The 24,773-nt window shown below is 44.8% G+C and overlaps 2 protein-coding genes across 7 annotated transcripts in view; one reads left to right on the plus strand and one right to left on the minus strand.

Moving 5' to 3' along the window:
* nsd2 (nuclear receptor binding SET domain protein 2) overlaps window positions 1-8,749 on the plus strand; it is a 66,566-nt gene extending 57,817 nt beyond the window's left edge. For 2 of the 3 annotated variants that reach the window (XM_045723822.2, XM_082955833.1), the window contains 3 exons: window positions 101-207; window positions 1,650-1,851; window positions 7,699-8,749. In XM_045723822.2, coding sequence (XP_045579778.2) covers window positions 101-207; window positions 1,650-1,851; window positions 7,699-7,877 — 488 coding nt within the window. In that variant the 3' untranslated portion in view covers window positions 7,878-8,749. Of the gene's footprint in view, window positions 1-100; window positions 208-1,649; window positions 1,915-7,698 lie in introns of all 3 variants that reach the window. The other variant, XM_045723823.2, reaches the window with a different exon arrangement.
* A 2,435-nt stretch (window positions 8,750-11,184) lies between these two features.
* LOC106611402 (protein Jade-1) overlaps window positions 11,185-24,773 on the minus strand; it is a 31,892-nt gene continuing 18,303 nt past the window's right edge. For 2 of the 4 annotated variants that reach the window (XM_014211572.3, XM_014211573.3), the window contains exon 8: window positions 11,185-23,936. In XM_014211572.3, the coding sequence (XP_014067047.1) occupies window positions 23,445-23,936 (492 nt within the window). In that variant the 3' untranslated portion in view covers window positions 11,185-23,444. The remainder of the gene's footprint in view (window positions 23,937-24,773) is intronic. The other 2 variants (XR_006771028.2, XR_006771027.2) reach the window with 2 other exon arrangements.

The following is a 24,773-nucleotide window of genomic DNA, read 5'->3' on the forward strand; positions in this document are numbered from 1 at the left end:
CAAAAGGGAATTTCCTCTTGGTCTGACGTTGTTTTCTCCCGTGGGAGACCCAGGTTCAGATCCCAACCATAACATTAACATGGTGTTTTGTGGTTTCCAGGGACAGAGCTCACCTTCAACTACAACCTGGATTGTCTTGGTAATGAAAAGACGGCGTGTCGCTGTGGGGCTTCCAACTGTAGCGGTTTCCTTGGAGACCGGCCCAAGGTGAGTGTTCCGAGAGGAGCCAAATCAGAAATGATCGAAAGATTTAGAATGGCGACACTTTATAAAAAACACATGACAGTCTTGACGTCCACCTGACTATTGTCTCCTGTTCCAGACCTCTGGTGGCCAGGCCCCTATCTGACTGCTGTTTCCTGTCAGACCTCTGGTGGCCAGGCCCCTATCTGACTGCTGTTTCCTGTCAGACCTCTGGTGGCCAGGCCTCTATCTGACTGTTGTTTCCTTTCAGACCTCTGGTGGCCAGGCCCCTATCTGACTGTTGTTTCCTGTCAGACCTCTGGTGGCCAGGCCCCTATCTGACTGCTGTTTCCTGTCAGACCTCTGGTGGCCAGGCCCCTATCTGACTGCTGTTTCCTGTCAGACCTCTGGTGGCCAGGCCTCTATCTGACTGCTGTTTCCTGTTCCAGGCCTCTATCTGACTGTTGTTTCCTGTCAGACCTCTGGTGGCCAGGCCTCTATTTGACTGTTGTTTCCTTTCAGACCTCTGGTGGCCAGGCCTCTATTTGACTGTTGTTTCCTGTCAGACCTCTGGTGGCCAGGCCCCTATCTGACTGCTGTTTCCTGTCAGACCTCTGGTGGCCAGGCCCCTATCTGACTGCTGTTTCCTGTCAGACCTCTGGTGGCCAGGCCTCTATCTCAAATCAAATGTATTTGTCACATGCGCAAAATACAACAGGTGTAGACCTTACTGTGAAATACGTAATTACAAATACCTAACAACAGTGCAGTTCAAGAAATAGAGTTAAGAAAATATCTTCACGACTGTCTTGGTGTGTTTGGACCATGATGGTTTGGTGATGTGGACACCAAGGAGCTCTCGACCCGCTCCACTGTTCGGCCCTCCTTTTCCTGTAGTTCACGTTCAGCTCCTTTGTCTTGCTCAGATTGAGGGAGAGGTTGTTGTCCTGGCACCACACTGCCAGGTCTCTGACCTCCTCCCTGTAGGCTGTCTCATCGTTGTCGGTGATCAGGCCTACCACTGTTGTGTTGTCAGCAAACTTAATGTTGGTGAACAGGGAGTACAGGAGGGGACTGAGCACGCACCCCTGAGGGACCCCTGTGTTGAGGATCAGCGTGGCAGATGTGTTGTTACCTACCCTTACCACTTGGGGGCGGCCCGTCAGGAAGTCCAGGATCCAGTTGCAGAGGGAGGTGTTTAGTCCCAGGGTCCTTAGCTTAGTGATGAGCTTTGAGGACACTATGGTGTTGAACGCTGAGCTGTAGTCAATGAATAGCATTCTCACATAGGTGTTCCTTTTGTCCAGGGGGAAAGTATGGAGTACGATAGAGATTGACACATCTGTGGATCTGTTGGGGCGGTATGCAAATTGGAGTTGGTCTAGGGTTTCTGGGATGATGGTGTTGACTGTTTCCTGTCAGACCTCTGTTGGCCAGGCTCCTATCTGACTGTTGTTTCCTGTCAGACGTCTGGTATCCAGGCCGCGGAGCCCAAGGGGAAGAAAGCCAAGAAGAAAGTGAAGAAGCGTCGGGCGCGTAACGAGGGGAAGGAGTCTGAGGACGAGTGTTTCCGCTGTGGAGACGGAGGGCAGCTGGTTCTGTGTGACAGGAAGAGCTGCACCAAGGCCTTCCACCTTTCTTGCCTGGACCGCACCAAGAGACCCTTCGGTAAGACCTTAACCCCCTAACCCTTCCACCTCTCCTGCCTGGACCGCACCAAGAGACCCTTCGGTAAGACCCTAGCCCTAATTAAAAATGAAAAGCTGAAATATCTTGAGTCAATAAGTATTCAAACCCTTTGTTATATGGCTAGACTCAATTAGTTCCGGAGTAAAAATATTCTTAACAAGTTTCATGGACTCACTCTGTGTGCAATAATAGTGTTGAACAAATTGAATGGCTACCTCATCTCTGTACCCCACACATACAATTATCTGTAAGGTCCCTCAGTCGAGCAGTGAATTTCAAACAGATTCAACCACAAAGACCAGGGAGGTTTTCCAATGGCTCACAGAGAAGGGCACCTATTGGTAGATGGTTAAAACATTTCATTAAAAAGGCAGACATTGAATATCCCTTTGAGCATGGTATAGTTATGAATTACAATTTGGTTGGTATATCAATAGAGCCCCATAGTGTAGGTGTTTTATAATACCCATAAAACCTAGCGGTCAAACAGGGAAATGGTACCAATCGTTTTTCCACCGTTCTTTCCTCCCATAGGGGATTTAACAATTAAAATATGGTCTGTGTTTCGTGTAGGCTTACCCTGGCGTGACGTTTTGATAGCCATGTAAATCTCTCTAGGACAAGGTGACTTTTATCAATATATTCAGCTCTATTTCCTCTCAGATTCTAAAATGCTAATTAGAATTAAAGTAGACATCATGCAAGACTACAAATCCCTGCCGGCACCTGCACGTCATCTCTAGCTGAAACCTTTGCTAACAGGTATTATTTAAAACTTGCACAGTTCACAGAATTGTCCATTGAAAGAAATGTAGCCAATTTATTCATTGCTACATTTAGCTAACATTAGATCGTTAATCCAAAGATTGTTACCTTTGCCTCGATTCGTCAGTCTCGTCCAGATCATCCTGGCATTTGTAGTTCTTTATGATAGCCACATTAGCAGCTAATTAGCATTTCATTTTGGGGGGGTGAATAAAGGTGAATGTATTGATAAAGTCAGCTTGTCGTAGAGAGATGAAAACGTAACGGCAGGGTAAGCCTACACGAAACAAAGGGGATTTACACTTAAAATAAGGGCTATGGGACCAGTTAATGGTTGAAAAACAATTGGAACTATTTCCCTGTTTGACTGCTAGGTTTTATGGGTATTATGACTCATACTGTGGTACTTTGTAGTGACTGGGTGTATAAAGGTACAGGCATCCTTCCTAATTCCGTTTCCGGAGAGGGAAACCACACAGGGATTTAATGGCTGTGATAGGAGAGAACTGAGGATGGATCAACAACATTATAGTTACTCCACAATACTAACCTAAATGACAGAGTGAAAAGAAGGAAGCCTGTACCGAATACAAATATTCAAAAAATATATTATATATATAACCCAAACACATGATAATATATATCCCCACCAACCCCTCTTATACGCTGCTGCTACTCTCTGTTTATCATATATGCATAGTCACTTTAACTATACATTCATGTACATACTACCTCAATTGGACCGACCAACCAGTGCTCCCACACATTGGCTAACCGGGCTATCTGCGTTGTGTCCCACCACCCGCCAACCCCTCTTTTACGCTACTGCTACTCTCTGTTCATCATATATGCATAGTCACTTTAACCATATCTACATGTACATACTACCTCAATCAGCCTGACTAACCGGTGTCTGTATGTAGCCTCTCTACTGTATATAGCCTCCCTACTGTATATAGCCTCCCTACTGTATATAGCCTCTCTACTGTATATAGCCTCTCTACTGTATATAGCCTCTCTAATGTATATAGCCTCTCTAATGTATATAGCCTCTACTGTTATAGCCTCTCTACTGTATATAGCCTCTCTACTGTGTATAGCCTGTCTACTGTGTATAGCCTGTCTACTGTGTATAGTCTCTCTACTGTGTATAGCCTGTCTTTTTACAGTTTTATTTCATTATTTACCTATTGTTCACCTAACACCTTTTTTGCAATATTGGTTAGAGCCTGTAAGTCAGCATTTCACTGTAAGGTCTACACCTGTTGTATTCGGCATTTCACTGTAAGGTCTACTACACCTGTGGTATTCAGCGCACGTGACAAACTTTGATTTGATATCTAACCCTAACACATTATAATGCCATGTATCTGACCCCATTATCATGCTATATATCTGACCCCATTATAATGTTATACATCTGACCCCATTGTAATGTTATATATCTGACCCCATTATCATGCTATATATCTGACCCCATTATAATGCCATATATCTGACCCCATTATCATGCTATATATCTGGCCCCATTATCATGTTATACATCTGACCCCATTATCATGCTATATATCTGACCCCATTATCATGCTATATATCTGAACCCATTATAATGCCATATATCTGACCCCATTATCATGCTATATATCTGACCCCATTATAATGCCATATATCTGACCCCATTATCATGCTATATATCTGACCCCATTATCATGTTATACATCTGACCCCATTATCATGCTATATATCTGACCCCATTATCATGCTATATATCTGAACCCATTGTAATGTTATATCTGACCCCATTATCATGCTATATATCTGACCCCATTATCATGTTATACATCTGACCCCATTATCATGCTATACATCTGACCCTATTATAAATCTGACCCCATTATCATGCTAATGATCTGACCCCATTATAATGCCATATATCCGACCCCATTATCATGCTATACATCTGACCCCATTATAATGCTATAGATCTGACCCCATTATAATGCTATATCTGACCCCATTTTGTTATACATCTGACCCCATTATCATGCTAAAGATCTGACCCCATTATCATGCTAATGATCTGACCCATTATAATGCCATGTATCTGACCCCATTATCATGCTATACATCTGACCCCATTATGTTATACATCTGACCCCATTATGTTATACATCTGACCCCATTATGTTATACATCTGACCCCATTGTAATGTTATATATCTGACCCCATTATCATGCTATATATCTGACCCCATTATAATGCCATATATCTGACCCCATCATCATGTTATATATCTGACCCTATTATCATGCTATATATCTGACCCCATTATAATGCCATATATCTGACCCCATCATCATGTTATATATCTGACCCTATTATCATGCTATATATCTGACCCCAACGCATTATCATGTTATACATCTGACCCCAACGCATTAAAATACTATGAACACAACATGCAACAATTTCAAAGATTTTACTGAGTTACAGTTAATATAATTAAATTAATTCATTAGGCCCTAATCTATGGATTTCACATGACTTGGTCACAGACCTTTTTTTAGGAGCGTGAATTGGGCTGTGGTGGTCATGAATATTTGTCAGCTGGTGATTGTCAAGCAAATAACATGTCGGTCTCACAGTAATTGACCGTTAATTAACAAACACATTTAGCATCTCCTGGCTTCCACACACAGCCTACAAGTCACTGATGCAGAAAAGTCTAATAAATCCATGTAATATAGCCTACACCTTCAAAATAAATCCATTTATTTTAGACGGGTCTAAAGAAACATGATATGAAGAAAATGTAGTCTTTCAGAAGAACAGAATAGCATATTCTGAGTTGTCCTTATGTTAGGCCCTGCTATAGCTGTGGCTGTGGGCTAGTTCATTTAGCAGACAAGATTTGGCATTACTTTATAGTATGAAGAATACATTTGAACAAAGCTGAATAAAATGGAAAGGATATTTATCCAAAAGATTTGAGGGAGGGGTGTACATGTGTTGAGCAGTTTACATTAAGCATATAGGAGGACCTGTTTCTTTGTTGAGTTATTAATGTAACTTTACTTGTTCTACAAACATTGGGCTGCTATGTTTGGATTTTTAATACATTCTAAGGCTGCAAATAAAATGTTAAAAACAAAATGTATTTGTCACATGCGCCGAATACAACAGGTGTAGACCTTCCCGTGAAATGCTTACTTACAAGCCCTTAACCAACAATGCAGTTCAAGAAATAGTTAAGAAAATATTTACTAAATAAACGAAAGTACATTTTTTCAATAAAAAACACAAAATAACGCGGCAGTATACAGGGGGTACTGGTACCGAGTCAATGTGGAGGCTATATACAGGGGGTACCGGTACAGAGTCAATGTGGAGGCTATATACAGGGGGTACCGGTACAGAGTCAATGTGGAGGCTATATACAGGGGGTACTGGTACAGAGTCAATGTGGAGGCTATATACAGGGGGTACCGGTACAGAGTCAATGTGGAGGCTATATACAGGGGGTACCGGTACAGAGTCAATGTGGAGGCTATATACAGGGGGGTACCGGTACAGAGTCAGTGTGGAGACTATATACAGGGGGTACAGGTTAGTTGAGGTAATTTGTACATGTAGGTTTAAAGTGATTATGCATAGATAATAAACAGCAAGTAGCAGCAGTGTAAAAACTAGGGGGGCTCTAATCCCGTACCTCCCAACAGGCTCCCGGTCCCCATACCTCCCAACAGGCTCCTGGTCCCCATACCTCCCAACAGGCTCCCGGTCCCCATACCCCCCAACAGGCTCCCGGTCCCCATACCTCCCAACAGGCTCCCGGTCCCCATATTTGACCTATATTATTTGTGTGGATGTATTGGTGTGTAGGCTGGACGTATTGGTGTGTAGGCTGGACGTATTGGTGTGTAGGCTGGACGTATTGGTGTGTAGGCTGGATGTATTGATGTGTAGGCTGGATGTATTGGTGTGTAGGCTACGCGTGGATGTATTGGTGTGTAGGCTGGATGTATTGGTGTGTAGGCTGGATGTATTGATATGTAGGCTACGCGTGAATGTATTGGTGTGTAGGCTGGATGTATTGATATGTAGGCTACGCGTGGATGTATTGATATGTAGGCTGGATGTATTGGTGTGTAGGCTGGATGTATTGATATGTAGGCTACGCGTGAATGTATTGGTGTGTAGGCTGGATGTATTGGTGTGTAGGCTGGATGTATTGATATGTAGGCTACGCGTGGACGTATTGATATGTAGGCTGGATGTATTGGTGTGTAGGCTGGATGTATTGATATGTAGGCTACGCGTGAATGTATTGGTGTGTAGGCTGGATGTATTGGTGTGTAGGCTGGATGTATTGATATGTAGGCTACGTGTGAAGGACCCCAGGAAGAGTAGCGAATGCTTTATCAACAGTTAATGGGCATCCTAATCAAATATGGAAATCCCCCGACATGTAGTGAACCATGGGCATCAGATGGGCATGCCCTCATTTGGAGAGCAGAAGCTGGGGAGTTTGAGTCCTTTCCCATTGATTATAGCTATAGCATCAATTCTTAGTTTCAGTGTTATATGACAAGGTATTGATGTGAGCTTCTGTGCGTCTGCCTCCCCGCACATTGTTTTCACCATTGTAGAATAATAGTGAAGACATCAAAACTATGGAACCATGTAGTAACCAAAAAGTGTTAAACAAATCCATTCCAGGTGACTACCTCATGAAGCTGGTTGAGAGAATGCCAAGAGTGGGCAAAGCTGTCATCAAGGCAAAGGGTGGCTATTTGAAGAATCTCAAATATAAAATATATATTTAAAAAAAAATGTTGGTTACTACATGATTTCATAGTTTTGATGTCTAAACTATTATTATACAATGTAGAAAATATAAAAAAATATTGATTTTTCTTTTAACTTGAATTTGGAAATTCTCCCACAACCACATTTTCATATCAGGCGACCCAACATGGGGTCGTGACCACTAGTTTGGGAACCGCTGGACTGGATAGTTCTATAATAGATATTATAATGGTTATTATGTTATATTTCAGGGCGCTGGGACTGCCCGTGGCACCACTGTGACGTGTGTGGGAAACCATCTGAGGCGTTCTGCCAGCTGTGTCCCAACTCATTCTGCAAGAACCACCAGGAGGGGGCGCTGCGGCCCTGGCCCCCCAAGGGACAGCTCTGCTGCCAGGAGCATGACCACCCCTTACCCAGAGTGGACTGAGGCCTAGGCTGACCCGGCCCCCGACACACCCCATCGAACCCTCTAAAGGCTTCAGGAGACGCCTTGAGTTTCAGGTCTAACAGTCTGACCTGCAGCAGAACAGGACCCAACCCCATAATGTCTTCAAGATGACAGAAAGCCCTTTGTGAATGTATGTTGTCTCTCTCTCTCATCAGGGATCTGCTGTACTAATCTACACCTCCAACCAACCAGGTCCTTTTACACTCAGCCAGCCAATCAGGTCCTTTTACACTCAGCCAGCCAATCAGGTCCTTTTACACTCAGATAGCCAGCTAATCAGGTCCTTCCATTCAGCTTCTACCTGTTAGTTGTCTGCACTGAGAGAACTGAACACACACCTGTCTGTGGTAGGTCAGCAGAGTACAGTACACCTCCCAGCTACAGTCAGCAGAGTACAGTACACCTCCCAGCTACAGTCAGCAGAGTACAGTACACCTCCCAGCTACAGACAACAGAGTACAGTACACCGCCCAGCTACAGACAGCAGAGTACAGTACACCTCCCAGCTACAGACAGCAGAGTACAGTACACCTCCCAGCTACAACATTTATCTCATCTCTTGAAGCGCCTCTCCTCTCATAGATGACTTTAAACAGTAGAGGTTTCTATTATTTATGTGTGTATATGAAAGAGCAACATTCTAGTAATACTGAAATAGTTAGTTCCAGGTGGTTTTATGTGATAAGTAATATCTAAGGATAGGCCTTGAATTCGGTTTGTTTCCTGTAATAGCCATAGGATTCATTTCATTCTAGACAAGTACATAATATTGTTTTAATTGTTTTCTTCATTTGAGTGATGCTAGTATACCTGGTCAGATAGTGTTATTAAAGCACAGAGCTGAAACCCTATTGTGGACTTTTACTCTGAAACCTTGAGATTATTTCAGGTTTTTCTACTTGAGTCTTTTAGGTGCTCAGGAGTTCTTGGCTGGAGCATGTGATGTTTTACGTTTACATTTACGTCATTTAGCAGACGCTCTTATCCAGAGCGACTTACAAATTGGTGCATTCACCTTATGATATCCAGTGGAACAACCACTTTACAATAGTACATCTATATCTTTTTTGGGGGGGGGGGGGGTTAGAAGGATTACTTTATCCTATCCCAGGTATTCCTTAAAGAGGTGGGGTTTCAGGTGTCTCCGGAAGGTGGTGATTGACTCCGCTGTCCTGGCGTCGTTTTCTTTTTGTGAGATGAGGCGTCCATGTGGTTTAAAGCACAGTGAGTTACACTACATGACCACCTGCTGGTCCATCTCATTCCAAAATCATGGGCATTAATATGGAGTTGGTCCCCCTTTGCTGCTATAACAGCCTCCATTTTTCTGGGAAGGCTTTCCACTACATGTTGGAACATTACTGCAGGGACTTGCTTCCATTCGGCCACGAGCATTAGTGAGATTGGGCACTGATGTTGAACAGGGAAGTTTGGTGGTGGCAGCATCATGCTGTGGGAATGTTTTTCAGCGGCAGGGACTGGGAGACTAGTCAGATCGAGGCAAAGATGAACGGAGCAAAGTTCAGTGAGATCCTTGATGAAAACCTGCTCCAGAGCACTCAGGGGCGAAGATTCACCTTCCAACAGAACAACGACCCTAAGCACACAGCCAAGACAACGCAGGAGTGGCTTTGGGACAAGTCTCTGAATGTCCATGAGTGGCCCAGCCAGAGCCTGGACTTGAACCCGATTGAACATCTCTGGAGACCTGAAAATAGCTGTGCAGCGACGCTCCCCATTCAACCTGACAGAGCTTGAGAGGATCTGCAGAGAAGAATGGGAGAAACTCCCCAAATACAGGTGTGCCAAGCTTGTAGCATCATACCCAAGAAGACTTGAGGCTGTAATCACTGTCAAAGGTGCTTCAACAGAGTACTGAGTAAAGGGTCTGAATGCGATATTGTTATATATATATATACTGCTCCAAAAAATAAAGGGAGCACTAAAATAACATCCTAGATCTGAATGAAATAATCTTACTAAATACTTTTTTCTTTACATAGTTGAATGTGCTGACAACAAAATCACACAATGGAAATCCAATTTATCAACCCATGGAGGTCTGGATTTGGAGTCACACTCAAAATTAAAGTGGAAAACCACACTACAGGCTGATCCAACTTTGATGTAATGTCCTTAAAACAAGTCAAAATGAGGCTCAGTAGTGTGTATGACCTCCCTACAACGCCTGGGTATGCTCCTGACAATCTGTGGTGCAACGTGGCGTTGGTGGATGGAGCGAGACATGATGTCCCAGATGTGCTCAATTGGATTCAGGTCTGGGGAACGGGCGGGCCAGTCCATAGCATCAATGCCTTCCTCTTGCAGGAACTGCTGACACACTCCAGCCACATGAGGTCTAGCATTGTCTTGCATTAGGAGGAACCCAGGGCCAACCGCACCAGCATATGGTCTCACAAGGGGTCTGAGGATCTCATCTCGGTACCTAATGGCAGTCAGGCTACCTCTGGCGAGCACATGGAGGGCTGTGCGGCCCCCCAAAGAAATGCCACCCCACACCATGCCGGTCATGCTGGAGGATGTTGCAGGCAGCAGAACGTTCTCCACGGTGTCTCCAGACTGTCACGTCTGATCAGTGTGAACCTGCTTTCATCTGTGAAGAGCACAGGGCGCCAGTGGCGAATTTGCCAATCTTGGTGTTCTCTGGCAAATGCCAAACGTCCTGCACGGTGTTGGGCTGTAAGCACAACCCCCACCTGTGGATGTCGGGCCCTCATACCACCCTCATGGAGTCTGTTTCTGACCGTTTGAGCAGACACATGCACATTTGTGGCCTGCTGGAGGTCATTTTGCAGGGCTCTGGCAGTGCTCCTCCTTGCACAAAGGCGGAGGTAGCGGTCCTGCTGCTGGGTTGTTGCCCTCCTACGGCCTCCTCCACGTCTCCTGATGTACTGGCCTGTCTCCTGGTAGCGCCTCCATGCTCTGGACACTACGCTGACAGACACAGCAAACCTTCTTGCCACAGCTCGCATTGATGTGCCATCCTGGATGAGCTGCACTACCTGAGCCACTTGTGTGGGTTGTAGACTCCGTCTCATGCTACCACTAGAGTGAAAGCACCGCCAGCATTCAAAAGTGACCAAAACATCAGCCAGGAAGCATAAGAACTGAGAAGTGGTCTGTGGTCCCCACCTGCAAAACCACTCCTTTATTGGGGGAGTCTTGCTAATTGCCTATAATTTCCACAACAACATGTGAAATTTGTCAATCAGTGTTGCTTCCTAAGTGGACAGTTTGATTTCACAGAAGTGTGACTGACTTGGAGTTACATTGTGTTCCCTTTATTTCTTTGAGCAGTATATATATTTGCAAAGATTTTTTTTAAATCTGTTTTTGCTTTGTCATTATGGGGCATTGTGTGTAGATTGGCGGGAAATGTACTCAATTTTAGAACAAGGCTGTAACGTAACAAAATGTGTAGAAAGTGAAGGGGTCTGAATACTTTCAGAATGCACTGTATATGAGCAGGCTATTAAATTGTGGCAAACACAGCATTAGTTTAAACTTAATTTGGCTAAAGAAAATGTCTCAACAGAATGAAATAAAACAATTGCAAACTGGTTTAAACCTTGACAAAAGTTTTGAACAGGCTGTATTGCAGCAATTACCGACAATACCCAATAAATGCCAGAAATAGGCTGTTATTTATTTGACAACTGGTCTACTTATAACCATCTTAAACTAAATATGGAGCACACAATTAAAAAGACAAATATTTAAGCCAATGACAATGTCTCAACAGAATTAAACAAAACAGGTTTTGCATATTTAAAAAAAAAAAAAGGTTTTGATTAATCAATAGGCCTACAATAATAATGATTAAATAAATGGATGATCAAATCAAATTTATGTCACATACACATGGTTAGCAGATGTTAATGCGAGTGTAGCGAAATGCTTGTGCTTCTAGTTCTGACCATGCAGTAATATCTAACAATTTCACAACAACTACCTAATACACACAAGTGTAAAGGAATGAATACGAATATGTACATAAAAATATATAAATGAGTGATGGCCGAACGGCATAGGCAAGATGCAGTAGATGGTATGGAGTACAGTATATACATATGAGATGAGTAATGTAGGTTATGAAAACAAAGTGGCATTGTTTAAGGTGGCTAGTGATGCATTACATCAGGATGCAGTAGATGGTATAGAGTACAGTATATACATATGAGATGAGTAATGTAGGTTATGAAAACAAAGTGGCATTGTTTAAAGTGGCTAGTGATACAACTAATTATGGCAAGATGCAGTAGATGGTATGGCGTATAATATAAAGTGGCTAGTGATTACATCAATTTTCCCATTATTAAAGTGGCTTGAGTTGAGTCAGTATGTTGGCAGCAGCCTCTCAATGTTAGTGATGGCTGTCTGATGGCCTTGAGATAGAAGCTGTTTTTCAGTCTCTCGGTCCCAGCTTTGATGCACCTGTACTGACCTCGCCTTCTGGATGATAGCGGGGTGAACAGGCAGTGGCTCGGGTGGTTGTTGTCTTTGATCTTGTTGGCCTTCCTGTGACATCGGGTGGTGTAGGTATCCTGGAGGGCAGGTAGTTTGCCCCTGGTGATGCGTTGTGCAGACCTCACCACCCTCTGGAGAGCCTTGGTGGTTGTGGGCGGAGCAGCTGCCGTACCAGGCGGTGATACAGCCCGACAGGATGCTCTCGATTGTGCATCTGTAAAAGTTTGTGAGTGTTTTTGGTGACAAGTTGAATTTCTTCAGCCTCCTGAGGTTGAAGAGGCGCTGCTGCGCCTTCTTCACCACGCTGTCTGTGAGCGGACCATTTCAGACTGTCAGTGATGCTTAACAATGTGATATCAATAGAGGTCTATTTTCTGGGTGATTTTGAATATTAACTGTCTCTCATCAAGCTGCCCACTCAAGAGAAAGCTTCAAACTGTAACTAGTGCCTGCAACCTGGTTCAGGTTATCAATCAGCCTACAAGGGTAGTTCAACAGAACAGGAATGAAATCATTAACATGTATTGATCACATCTTTAATAATGCGGCAGAAATTTGTTTGAAAGTATCCAAATCCATAGGATGTAGTGATCACAATATAGCAGGCATATCTAGGAAAACCAAAGTTCCAAAGGCTGGTCCTAATATAGTGTATAAGAGGTCATACAATACGTTTTGTAGTGATTCCTATGTTGTTGATGTAAAGAATATTTGCTGGTCCGTGGTGTGTAATGAGGAGCAACCAGACCCTGTACTTGACACATTTATGAAATTGTTGATTCCAGTTACTAATAAGCATGAACCCATTAATAAAATAACTGTAAACTAAAAATGTGTATGGCTGAGGGATGAGGAAAAAGAAATGGCAAAGTCTGAAGTTTACATACACTTAGGTTGGAGTCATTAAAACTCGTTTTTCAACCACTCAACAAATTTCTTGTTAACAAACTATAGTTTTGGCAAGTCGGTTAGGACATCTACTTTGTGCATGACACAAGTAATTTTTCCAACAATTGTTTACAGATTATTTCACTTATAATTCCCTTTCACAATTCCAGTGGGTCAGAAGTTTACATACTAAGTTGACTGTCTTTAAACAGCTTGGAAAATTCCAGAAAATGATGCCATGTCGTTAGAAGCTTCTGATAGGCTAAATGACATCAATTGGAGTCGTACCTGTGGATGTATTTCAAGGCCAACCTTCAAACTCAGTGCCTCTTTGCTAGACATCATGGGAAAATCAAAAGAAATCAGCCAAGACCACAGTTGTAGACCTCCACAAGTCTGGTTCATCCTTGAAATTTCTATCAGCATGTTAAATGTGCAAGCAGAGGGGGAAAAAAACTCTAGCCCACCTTTACTCCACACACAGAGACGCGTACAAAGCTCTCCCTCCATTGGCAAATCTGACCATAATTCTATCCTCCTGATTCCTGCGTTCAAGCAAAAATTAAAGCAGGAAGCCCAGTGACTCGGTCAATAAAAAAAGTGGTCGGATGCAGCAGATGCTAAGCTACAGGACTGTTTTGCTATCACAGACTGGAATATGTTCCGGGATTCTTCCAATGGCATTGAGTACACCACATCAGTCACTGGCTTCATCAATAAGTGCATCGATGATGTCGTCCCCACAGTGACTGTACGTACATATCCAAACCAGCAGCCCTGGATTACAGGCAACATCCGCACTGAGCTAAAGGGTAGAGCTGCCGCTTTCAAGGAGCGGGACACTAACCCGGAAGCTTATAAGAAATCCCACTATGCCCTCAGACTAACCGTCAATACAGGCCTAAGATTGATTCATACTACACCAGCTCCGATGCTCGTCGGATGTGGCAGGGCTTACAAAGGGAAGCACAGCCGAGAGCTGCCCAGTGACATGAGCCTACCAGACGGGCTAAACTACTTCTATGCTCGCTTCGAGGCAAGTAACACTGAAACATGCATGAGAGCACCAGCTGTTCCGGACTACTGTGTGATCACGCTCTCTGCAGCCAATCTGAGTAAGACCTTTAACCTCTATGGGACCCCTTCCCGTTCTCATCCCATTAACGGGATTGATTTTGACAACAGCCAGTGGAAAATCAGAGCGCCAAATTTAAAACAGCTAAAATCTCATAATTCCATTTTCTCAAACAATCAACTATTTTAAAGAAACTTCTCGTTAATCTAACCACATTGTCCGATTTCAAAAAGGCTTTAAGGCGAAAGCATAAAATTAGATTATGTTAGGACATAAACTTCACAAGAAACACCACACAGCCATTTTCCAAGCAACTAGATGCATCACAAAAACCCAAAACACAGCTAAATGAAGCACTAACCTTTGACGATCATCAGATGACACTCCTAGGACATTATGTTACACAATACATGTATGTTTTGCTCGATAAAGTTCATATTTATATCCAAAAACAGCATTTTACATTGGCGCGTAATGTTGAGAAATGTTTTCCCTCCAAACCTTCCGGTGAATGAGCACACACAGTAAGTAAATTCTCATCGTAAACATTGATCAATATAGAAGTGTTATGCACAGAATTATAGATACACTTCTAAATGTAATCGCTTTGTCAGATTTCAAAAAAGGTTCACGGCGAAAGCACAATTTGCAATAATCTGAGTACAGCCCAGATGACACTTTCAACTAGCAAACAGAAACCCGCCATCTTGGAGTCAATAAAACTAAGAAATTACATTATAAATATTCACTTACCTTTGATTATCTTCATCAGAAGGCACTCCCAGCACCACAATAAATGTTCGATAAAGTTCATATTTATTTCCAAATAATTCGTTAGGTTCACTATCCAAATCCACTACGCGCGTGCTTACTTAGTCCAGTCAAAAAGTTATACTACAGTTTGTAGAAACATGTCAAACGATGTATAGAATCAATCTTTAGGTTGTTTTTATTATATACTTTGAATAAAATTCCAACCGGACCTATCCATTCTCTTTAGGAGTGAATATGAACTCAGCTCGCTCCCAAGTCATTGCCCATGCCTTATAATGGGACACCAGTTTACCACAGCTGGTATTCCCTTCAAACACCGTTTTAAAGACTGCTGACATCTAGTGGAAGCTTTAGGAAGTGCAAAATTAACCCTAAGTCACTGTATACAGTCAAGGCAATCACTTGAAAGGACTACAAGCACCAGACTTCCCACTTCCTGCTTGACTTTTTCTCAGGTTTTTGCTTGCCATATGAGTTCTGTTATACTCAGACACCATTCAAACAGTTTTAGAAACTTCAGAGTGTTTTCTATCCAAATCTACTAATAATATGCATATTCTAGTTTCTGGGACAGAGTAGTAACCTGTTTAAATTGGGTACGTTTTTCATCCGGCCTTAAATACTGCCCCCTAGCCCTAAGAGGTACAAGTCAACATTCACAAGGCCGCAGGGCCAGATGGATTACCAGGACGTGTACTGCGAGCATGCGCTGACCAACTAGCAAGTGTCTTTACTGACATTTTCAACCTCTCCCTGTCCGAGTCTGTAATACCAACATGTTTCAAGCAGACCACCATAGTCCCTGTGCCCCAGAACACCAAGGTAACCTGCCTAAATGACTACCGACCCGTAGCACTCACGTCTGTAGTCATGAAGTGCTTTGAAAGGCTTGTCATGGTTCACATCAACACCATTATCCCAGAAACCCTTGACCCACTCCAATTTGCATAGTTCCCTAACAGATCCACAGATGATACTATTCCACACTGCCCTTTCCCACCTGGACAAAAGGAACACCTATGTGAGAATGCTATTCATTGACTACAGCTCAGCCTTCAACACCATAGTGCCCTCAAAGCTCATCAATAAGCTAAGGTCCTTGGGACAAAACACCTCTCTCTGCAACTGGATCCTGGACTTCCTGACGGGCCGTCCCCAGGTGGTAAGGGTAGGTAACAACATCAGCCACGCTGATCCTCAACACAGGGGCCCCTCAGGGGTGCATGCTCAGTCTCCTCCTGTACTCACTGTTCACTCATGACTATAGTCGTAGGCCTGATCAACGACGAGACAGCCTATACGGAGGTGGTCAGAGGCCTGGCCGTGTGGTGCCAGGACAACAACCTCTCCCTCAATGTGATCAAGACAAAGGAGATGATTGTGGACTACAGGAAAAGGAGGACCGAGCACGCCCCCATTCTCATTGACGGGGCTGTAGTGGAGCAGGTTGAGAGCTTCAAGTTCCTTGGTGTCCACATCCACCAACAAACTATCATGGTCCAAGCACACCAAGACAGTCGTAAAGAGGCCACAACAAAACTTATTCCCCCTCAGGAGACTGAAAAGACGTAGCATGGGTCCTCAGATCCTCAAAAGGTTCTACCATCAAGAGCATCCTGACTGGTTGCATAACTGCCTGGTATGGCAACTGCTTGGCCCCCTGACCGCAAGGCACTATAGAGGGTAGTGCGTATGGCCCAGTACATCACTGGGGTCAAGCTTCCTGCCATCCAGGACCTCTATACCAGGCGGTGTCAGTCGAAGGCTCTAAAAATTGTCAGACTCCAGCCACCCTAGGCAGACTGTTCTCTCTGCTACCGCACGGCATCGGAGCGCCAAGTCTAGGTCCAAGAGGCTTCTAAACAGCTTCTACCCCCAAGCCATAAGACACTTGAACATCTAATCAAATGGCTACCCAAACTATTTGCATTGCCCAACCCCCTCTTTTACGCCGCTGCTACTCTATGATCTATACGTAGTCACTAATAGCTCTACCTACTTGCACATATCTCAACTACCTCGACGAACCGGTGCCCTCGCACATTGACAATTTTTATTTATTTTACTAGGCAAGTCAAATTCTTATTTACAATGACGGCCTACCAAAAGGCCTCCTGCGGGGACGGGGCCTGGGACAAAAAAAATACAATATAAATATAGGACAAAACGCACATCACAACACTACATAAAGAGAGACCTAAGACAAGGCAGCAACACAACATGGTAGCGGTACAAACATTATTGGGCACAGACAACAGCACAAAGGGCAAGAAGGAAGAGACAACAATACAATACAAATATATCCTGCCTGTTTGGCCCTGTCCGGGGGTATCATCGGATGGGGCCACAGTGTCTTCTGATCCCTCCTGTCTCAGCCTCCAGTATTTATGCTGCAGTAGTTTGTGTCGGGGGGCTAGGGTCAGTCTGTTACATCTGGAGTATTTCTCTTGTCTTATCCGGTGTCCTGTGTGTATTTAAATATGCTCTCTCTAATTCTCTCTTTCTGTCTTTCTCTCGGAGGACCTGAGCCCTAGGACCATGCCTCAGGACTACCTGGTATGATGACTCCTTGCTGTCCCCAGTCCACCTGGCCGTGCTGCTGCTCCAGTTTCAACTGTTCTGCCTGCGGCTATGGAACCCTGACCTGTTCACCGGACGTGCTTGTTGCACCCTCGACAACTACTATGATTATTATTATTTGACCATGCTGGTCATTTATGAACATTTTAACATTTTGACCATGTTCTGTTATAATATCCACCCTGCACAGCCAGAAGAGGACTGGCCACCCCTCATAGCCTGGTTCCTCTCTAGGTTTCTTCCTAGGTTTTTGGCCTTTCTAGGGAGTTTTTCCTAGGGAGTTTTTCCTAGCCACCGTGCTTCTTTCACATGCTTTGCTTGCTGTTTGGGGTTTTAGGCTGGGTTTCTGTACAGCACTTTGAGAATATCAGCTGATGTACGAAGGGCTATATAAAAATACATTTGTTTTGATTTGATTTGAATACACAAAGCAACCACAACTGTCACAAGTGTCCACGATTGAGTCTTTGAATGAAGAGAAAACTGTTCAGTTTGAGTGTTGTTTGCAGCTCGTTCCAGTCGTTAGCTGCAGCGAACTGAAAAGAGGAGGGACCCAGGGATGTGTGCGCTTTGGGGACCTTTAACAGAATGTGACTGGCAGAACGGGTGTTGTATGTGGAGGATGAGGGCTGCAGTAGATATCTCATTTAGGGGGGAGTGAGGCCTAAGGTTTTATAAATAAGCATCAACCAGTAGGTTTTGCAACAGGTATACAGAGATGACCAGTTTACAGAGGGGTATAGAGTGCAGTGATGTGTCCTATAAGGAGCATTGGTGGCAAATCTAATGACCAAATGGTAAAGAACATCTAGCCGCTTGAGAGCACCCTTACCTTCCAATCTATAAATTATGCCTCCTAATTTGGAGGGAAGGCGTGTTTTTGGAGAGAGATAGGAGATGGACCAAACTCATTTACATGTGTACTTTGGGGTTCTTATCCTTGCTGGTGTTTTCAGATCCAATGGAGATTCCACAGAATCCCTGTGGGATGCAGAAACTGGCAGAGAACTTTTCCGTGCAACAATGTCTCTGGAAAACTTCCACATTATTTCCAGGATTATCCGCTTCGATAACCGAGACACCAGACAAGTTCGGCCGCAGAGACACAAGCTAGCTGCAATCAGGTCAGTGTGGGACAAGTGGGTGGACCGCTTTCCCTGTTTTACAACCCTGGGCCCAACATTACTGTTGATGAGCAGCTTATGCCATTTAGGGGCCGCTGCTTCTTCAGGCAGTACATACCGTCTAAACCCAATGGAATCAAGATCTGGGCTGTCTGTGATGCTGCTTCCTCATATGCGTGGAACTTGCAAGTTTAGATGGAGGAGCCCCTGAGAAGAACCAAGGGATGAGGATTGTCCTGCACGTGACACAGGGACTCCATGGCCAAATCACATGTATTAACTTGTTTTACTATGCACAAGCTGGGACAGGAGCTCCTCAAGAGGAAGCTGACGATGGTAGGAACAGGCCAGATCTCCCACCTCAGCTGTTGAATACACAGAACAGGCCTAGCAATTCCTCTGTTTATGTTCACAGCTAACATCCCTAGTGTCCTACGTGCCAAAGACAGCAAAAATGTGGTGGAAGGAATTGATGAGGCAACACATCCCAGCTTCTGCAGCCATCGTGAGGAGGATGTTGGTGCCCCATCCACCCAACCCACAGACCCAATACAGGAAGTAAGTGTGAGTGATGTTGCATGTGTCTGACTCTCCTACCTTGGCCTGATGGAACTATATATGTGAGTGATTGAGATGTTAGTAAAATTCCTGAACTAAGCGTTTTCATCATTCTAGATTGCAGCCGGTAGCAACAAGAAGCGCTGCGATGTGTGTGGACCCAAGAAGGACAGGAAGACACGTACCAAATGCATGCAACACACACACCGTAAAACTCTGTCCCTCATGTGGTGTGTAAATGAGCCCCATTGAATTTGTGTTCAATGGGGCTCATTTCTCATTTTCATAAAATACTGTATGTGAAATTTGTCCAGTTCAAAGCAATAAACAAAAGTGAAAACTTTTTTCATTTATATTTGTTTCACCCATGTCCTGATTATAATCGATTTGTTAACAAAAATCACATTTTATAAAAAAACACTTATTGGTAAATGTGATCTAGCATATATATATGCATGCTAGATCACATTTACCAATAAGTGTTTTTTATAAAATGTGATTTTTTAAGATAGACAACGCAGAGGATGAGGACTAAAAACTAGTCCTAATGGTCAATAGGGAATTGTCAATAGGAGTTGGGTTTCAGTTCAACATCTGTAGAATGTCAGTCCTGAACTACGGTCTGTCCGTTTAGTCTGGAGCAGGATACTTGTTATTTGGCTATTGGCCCAGTGGTACTGCAAGGACTTCTGATTGGTCAAGGCTAGGGTGGGGGGGTTATAAATGACATCCGGTTCCTTTGTTTTGTGGAGAAAAGCTGAAGACAGGGTAGACTGAACATCTACCTCCCAGCATTGCATCTATGATTTGTCCTTCTCAAATCAACCTATTTTCTCCCTCTGATTTGCTTTGGAGTTTGTGTTATTGAAGAATAACAACAACTGCTAACACATAGGTAAATATGAACCATGTATGCTGTCAATATTGCTTGTAATTGATATAAATCAGCATCTAAGTATTTTTACGTAAATTGTTGTGACTTCATTAGAACCGCGAACATTGGGTGAATAACAAAAACATGAACACCACACAAGCGTTAAGTTCAAAGTCCGTATACAGAGAAAAGGGAATTACGTTAAATTAACGCACGCTTAACTCCGGTCACACTATCATTTCTCAGTAATAACTTAAAATCGGATGACCCCTGTAGGTTCAGGAGCAACGATGAGTCAGAACAGGAAGTGGCTTCAGTCTTCAGATCATGTCACTCAGGGTTCAAACCACAGATCATTGCATGGATATCACCATTGAGGGCTTCCACCATTTCAAAATGGTCAACTGGTGGGGATTCCTATGGGTTGGGAAAGATCAGCCGGTGATCAGAGAATTGGTCTTGTAATTGGTTGCCTAGTTGTATTTCCGTCTGTAATAAAGCCCTTTTGTGGGGGAAAACTTGGCTGGTCCTGGCTCCCCAGCGGGTGGGCCTATGGCCACCATTGGCTGCGCCCCTACCCAGTCATGTGAAATCCATAGATTAGGGCCTATGAATTTATTTCAATTGACAGATTTCCTTATATGAACTGTAACTCAGTAAAGTGGGTTAGAGTCAGGGTCAGTTAGACTGTATGGGGGGTTAGAGTCAGACTGTATGGTGGATTAGAGTCAGACTGTATGGGGGGTTAGAGTCAGGGTCAGTTAGACTATGGTGGGCTGGTCAGTTAGACTATGGTGGGTTAGAGTCAGGGACGGTCAGACTGTATGGTGGGTTAGAGTCAGGGACGGTCAGACTGTATGGTGGGTTAGAGTCGGACTGTATGGTGGGTTAGAGTCGGACTGTATGGTGGGTTAGAGTCAGACTGTATGGGGGGGTTAGAGTCAGACATATCGGGGGGGTTAGAGTCAGGGTCAGTTAGACTGTATGGTGGGTTAGAGTCAGGGTCAGTCAGACTGTATGGTGGGTTAGAGTCAGGGTCAGTCAGACTGTATGGTGGGTTAGAGTCAGGGTCAGTCAGACTGTATGGTGAGTTAGAGTCAGACTGTATGGGGGTTAGAGTCAGGGTCAGTTAGACTGTATGGGGGGTTAGACTGTATGGGGGGTTAGAGTCAGACTGTATGGTGGGTTAGAGTCAGGGTCAGTTAGACTGTATGGTGGGTTAGAGTCAGGGTCAGTTAGACTGTATGGTGGGTTAGAGTCAGGGTCAGTTAGACTGTATGGTGGGTTAGAGTCAGGGTCAGTCAGACTGTATGGTGGGTTAGAGTCAGGGTCAGTCAGACTGTATGGTGGGTTAGAGTCAGGGTCAGTCAGACTGTATGGTGGGTTAGAGTCAGGGTCAGTCAGACTGTATGGTGAGTTAGAGTCAGACTGTATGGGGGTTAGAGTCAGGGTCAGTTAGACTGTATGGGGGGTTAGACTGTATGGGGGGTTAGAGTCAGACTGTATGGTGGGTTAGAGTCAGGGTCAGTTAGACTGTATGGTGGGTTAGAGTCAGGGTCAGTTAGACTGTATGGGGGGTTAGACTGTATGGGGGGTTAGAGTCAGACTGTATGGTGGGTTAGAGTCAGGGTCAGTTAGACTGTATGGTGGGTTAGAGTCAGGGTCAGTTAGACTGTATGGTGGGTTAGAGTCAGGGTCAGTTAGACTGTATGGTGGGTTAGAGTCAGGGTCAGTCAGACTGTATGGTGGGTTAGAGTCAGACTGTATGGGGGGTTAGAGTCAGACTGTATGGGGGGTTAGAGTCAGACTGTATGGGGGTTAGAGTCAGGGTCAGTTAGACTGTATGGTGGGTTAGAGTCAGACTGTATGGGGGGTTAGAGTCAGACTGTATGGGGGGTTAGAGTCAGACTGTATGGGGGGTTAGAGTCAGACTGTATGGGGGGTTAGAGTCAGACTGTATGGGGGGTTAGAGTCAGACTGTATGGGGGGTTAGAGTCAGACTGTATGGGGGGTTAGAGTCAGACTGTATGGGGGGTTAGAGTCAGGGTCAGTTAGACTGTATGGTGGGTTAGAGTCAGACAGTATGGTGGGTTAGAGTCAGGGTCGGTTAGACTGTATGGTGGGTTAGAGTCAGACAGTATGGTGGGTTAGAGTCAGACAGTATGGTGGGTTAGAGTCAGACAGTATGGTGGGTTAGAGTCAGGGCCAGTTAGACTGTATGGTGGATTAGAGTCAAGGTCAGTCATACTATGGTGAGTTAGAGTCAGACTGTATGGTGGGTTAGTCAGACTGTATGATGGGTTAGAGTCAGACTGTATGGGGGGGTTAGAGTCAGGGTCAGTCAGACTGTATGGGGGGTTAGAGTCAGACTGTATGGGGGGGTTAGAGTCAGACTGTATGGGGGGTTAGAGTCAGGGTCAGTCAGACTGTATGGTGGGTTAGAGTCAGACTGTATGGTGGGTTAGAGTCAGACTGTATGGTGGGTTAGAGTCAGACTGTATGGTGGGTTAGAGTCAGACTGTATGGTGGGTTAGAGTCAGGGTCAGTCAGACTATGGTGGGTTAGAGTCAGACTGTATGGGGGGTTAGAGTCAGGGTCAGTTAGAATGTATGGTGGGTTAGAGTCAGGGTCAGTTAGAATGTATGGTGGGTTAGAGTCAGACTGTATGGGGGGTTAGAGTCAGACTGTATGGTGGGTTAGAGTCAGACTGTATGGTGGGTTAGAGTCAGGGTCAGTCAGACTATGGTGGGTTAGAGTCAGACTGTATGGGGGGTTAGAGTCAGGGTCAGTTAGAATGTATGGTGGGTTAGAGTCAGGGTCAGTTAGAATGTATGGTGGGTTAGAGTCAGACTGTATGGGGGGTTAGAGTCAGACTGTATGGGGGGTTAGAGTCAGACTGTATGGTGGGTTAGGGTCAGTCAGACTATGGTGGGTTAGAGTCAGGGTCAGTCAGACTGTATGGTGGGTTAGAGTCACAGTACAGGAGTACAGTGGTTCTGAGGAGTACAGTAGTTGTGTCTGGTTCTGAGGAGTACAGTAGTTCTGTGTCTGGGTCAAAGCACACAGGCAACAGCCAGGTTATTTAAAGCTCCACTCCAGATTTATTTCAACGGTTAGAGAGATACCTGCTGGCATTGGGTTGGGTCAGGCGTTAGACTCATCCTCCCCTCTGCAGCTGGAGACAATCAGCCAATAGCCAGTGACCGCTGCCTGGGTGTGGTCGGCCTGGGAGGCGTGGACGCAGCACCCTGACCCATCCCCCGGGGAAACAGGTGGTGGAGGACGATATCATGCTCTCTGCTCGCCAGACTCTCGTCCTCCATCTGGAGGGTCAGCAACGGCTGGCTGTGATTCGCTTGGCATTTCAGCTTCCAGTACCGATACATGAAGTGGACTGTCTCCTGGTTCAGCTGCAGGGCCTGGGACACCTCCTGCTGTAGTCTGATGTGACGGAGGTTCAGGGCCTCTGCTGGGTTGGGGACTGGGACGGGATGAGGAACTTCATCTCCTCTGAGCCTCCCCTCCTCGTCCTCTCCTCCCACCAGACCAGAGTGTTTGGGGCAGAAGGACTTGAACCTGACCTCATCCTCATGCTCTTTGACGATGGTGTTCATCTCCAGACTGCTGTCTAAGGCACAGCTCACATGGAACGCTGTCCGACAGCGTTTAGCTGAACACTGAGGGAACAGAGAGAGGAATGCCAAGGTAACTGACAGGGAACTAACAACGTTGCTGAATAGACAGAAAACTGATAACGTAACAGAAATCCACACTAAGAGTTATTAAAGCCTTCACCATGCAGTAGCTACATAGATCCAGTCTGGACTTCAGAGACAGCAGGTCAGTGTGTACCTGTATACAGGCTCCAGTCTGGTCTTCACAGAGACAGCAAGTCAGTGTGTACCTGTATGTAGGCTCCAGTCTGGTCTTCACAGAGACAGCAGGACAGTGTGTACCTGTATACAGGCTCCAGTCTGGTCTTCACAGAGACAGCAGGTCAGTGTGTACCTGTATACAGGCTCCAGTCTGGTCTTCACAGAGACAGCAGGTCAGTGTGTACCTGTATACAGGCTCCAGTCTGGTCTTCACAGAGACAGCAGGACAGTGTGTACCTGTATACAGGCTCCAGTCTGGTCTTCACAGAGACAGCAGGTCAGTGTGTACCTGTATACAGGCTCCAGTCTGGTCTTCACAGAGACAGCAGGTCAGTGTGTACCTGTATACAGGCTCCAGTCTGGTCTTCACAGAGACAGCAGGTCAGTGTGTACCTGTATACAGGCTCCAGTCTGGTCTTCACAGAGACAGCAGGTCAGTGTGTACCTGTATACAGGCTCCAGTCTGGTCTTCAGAGACAGCAGGTCAGTGTGTACCTGTATACAGGCTCCAGTCTGGTCTTCACAGAGACAGCAGGTCAGTGTGTACCTGTATACAGGCTCCAGTCTGGTCTTCACAGAGACAGCAGGTCACAGTAGCTGTCAGAAATCTGCAGTTTCACTGTGTCTTTTGTTTACATA

Source organism: Salmo salar, chromosome 09, assembly GCF_965601325.2.
Source record: "Salmo salar chromosome 09, fSalSal1, whole genome shotgun sequence".
NCBI lineage: Eukaryota > Metazoa > Chordata > Actinopteri > Salmoniformes > Salmonidae > Salmo > Salmo salar.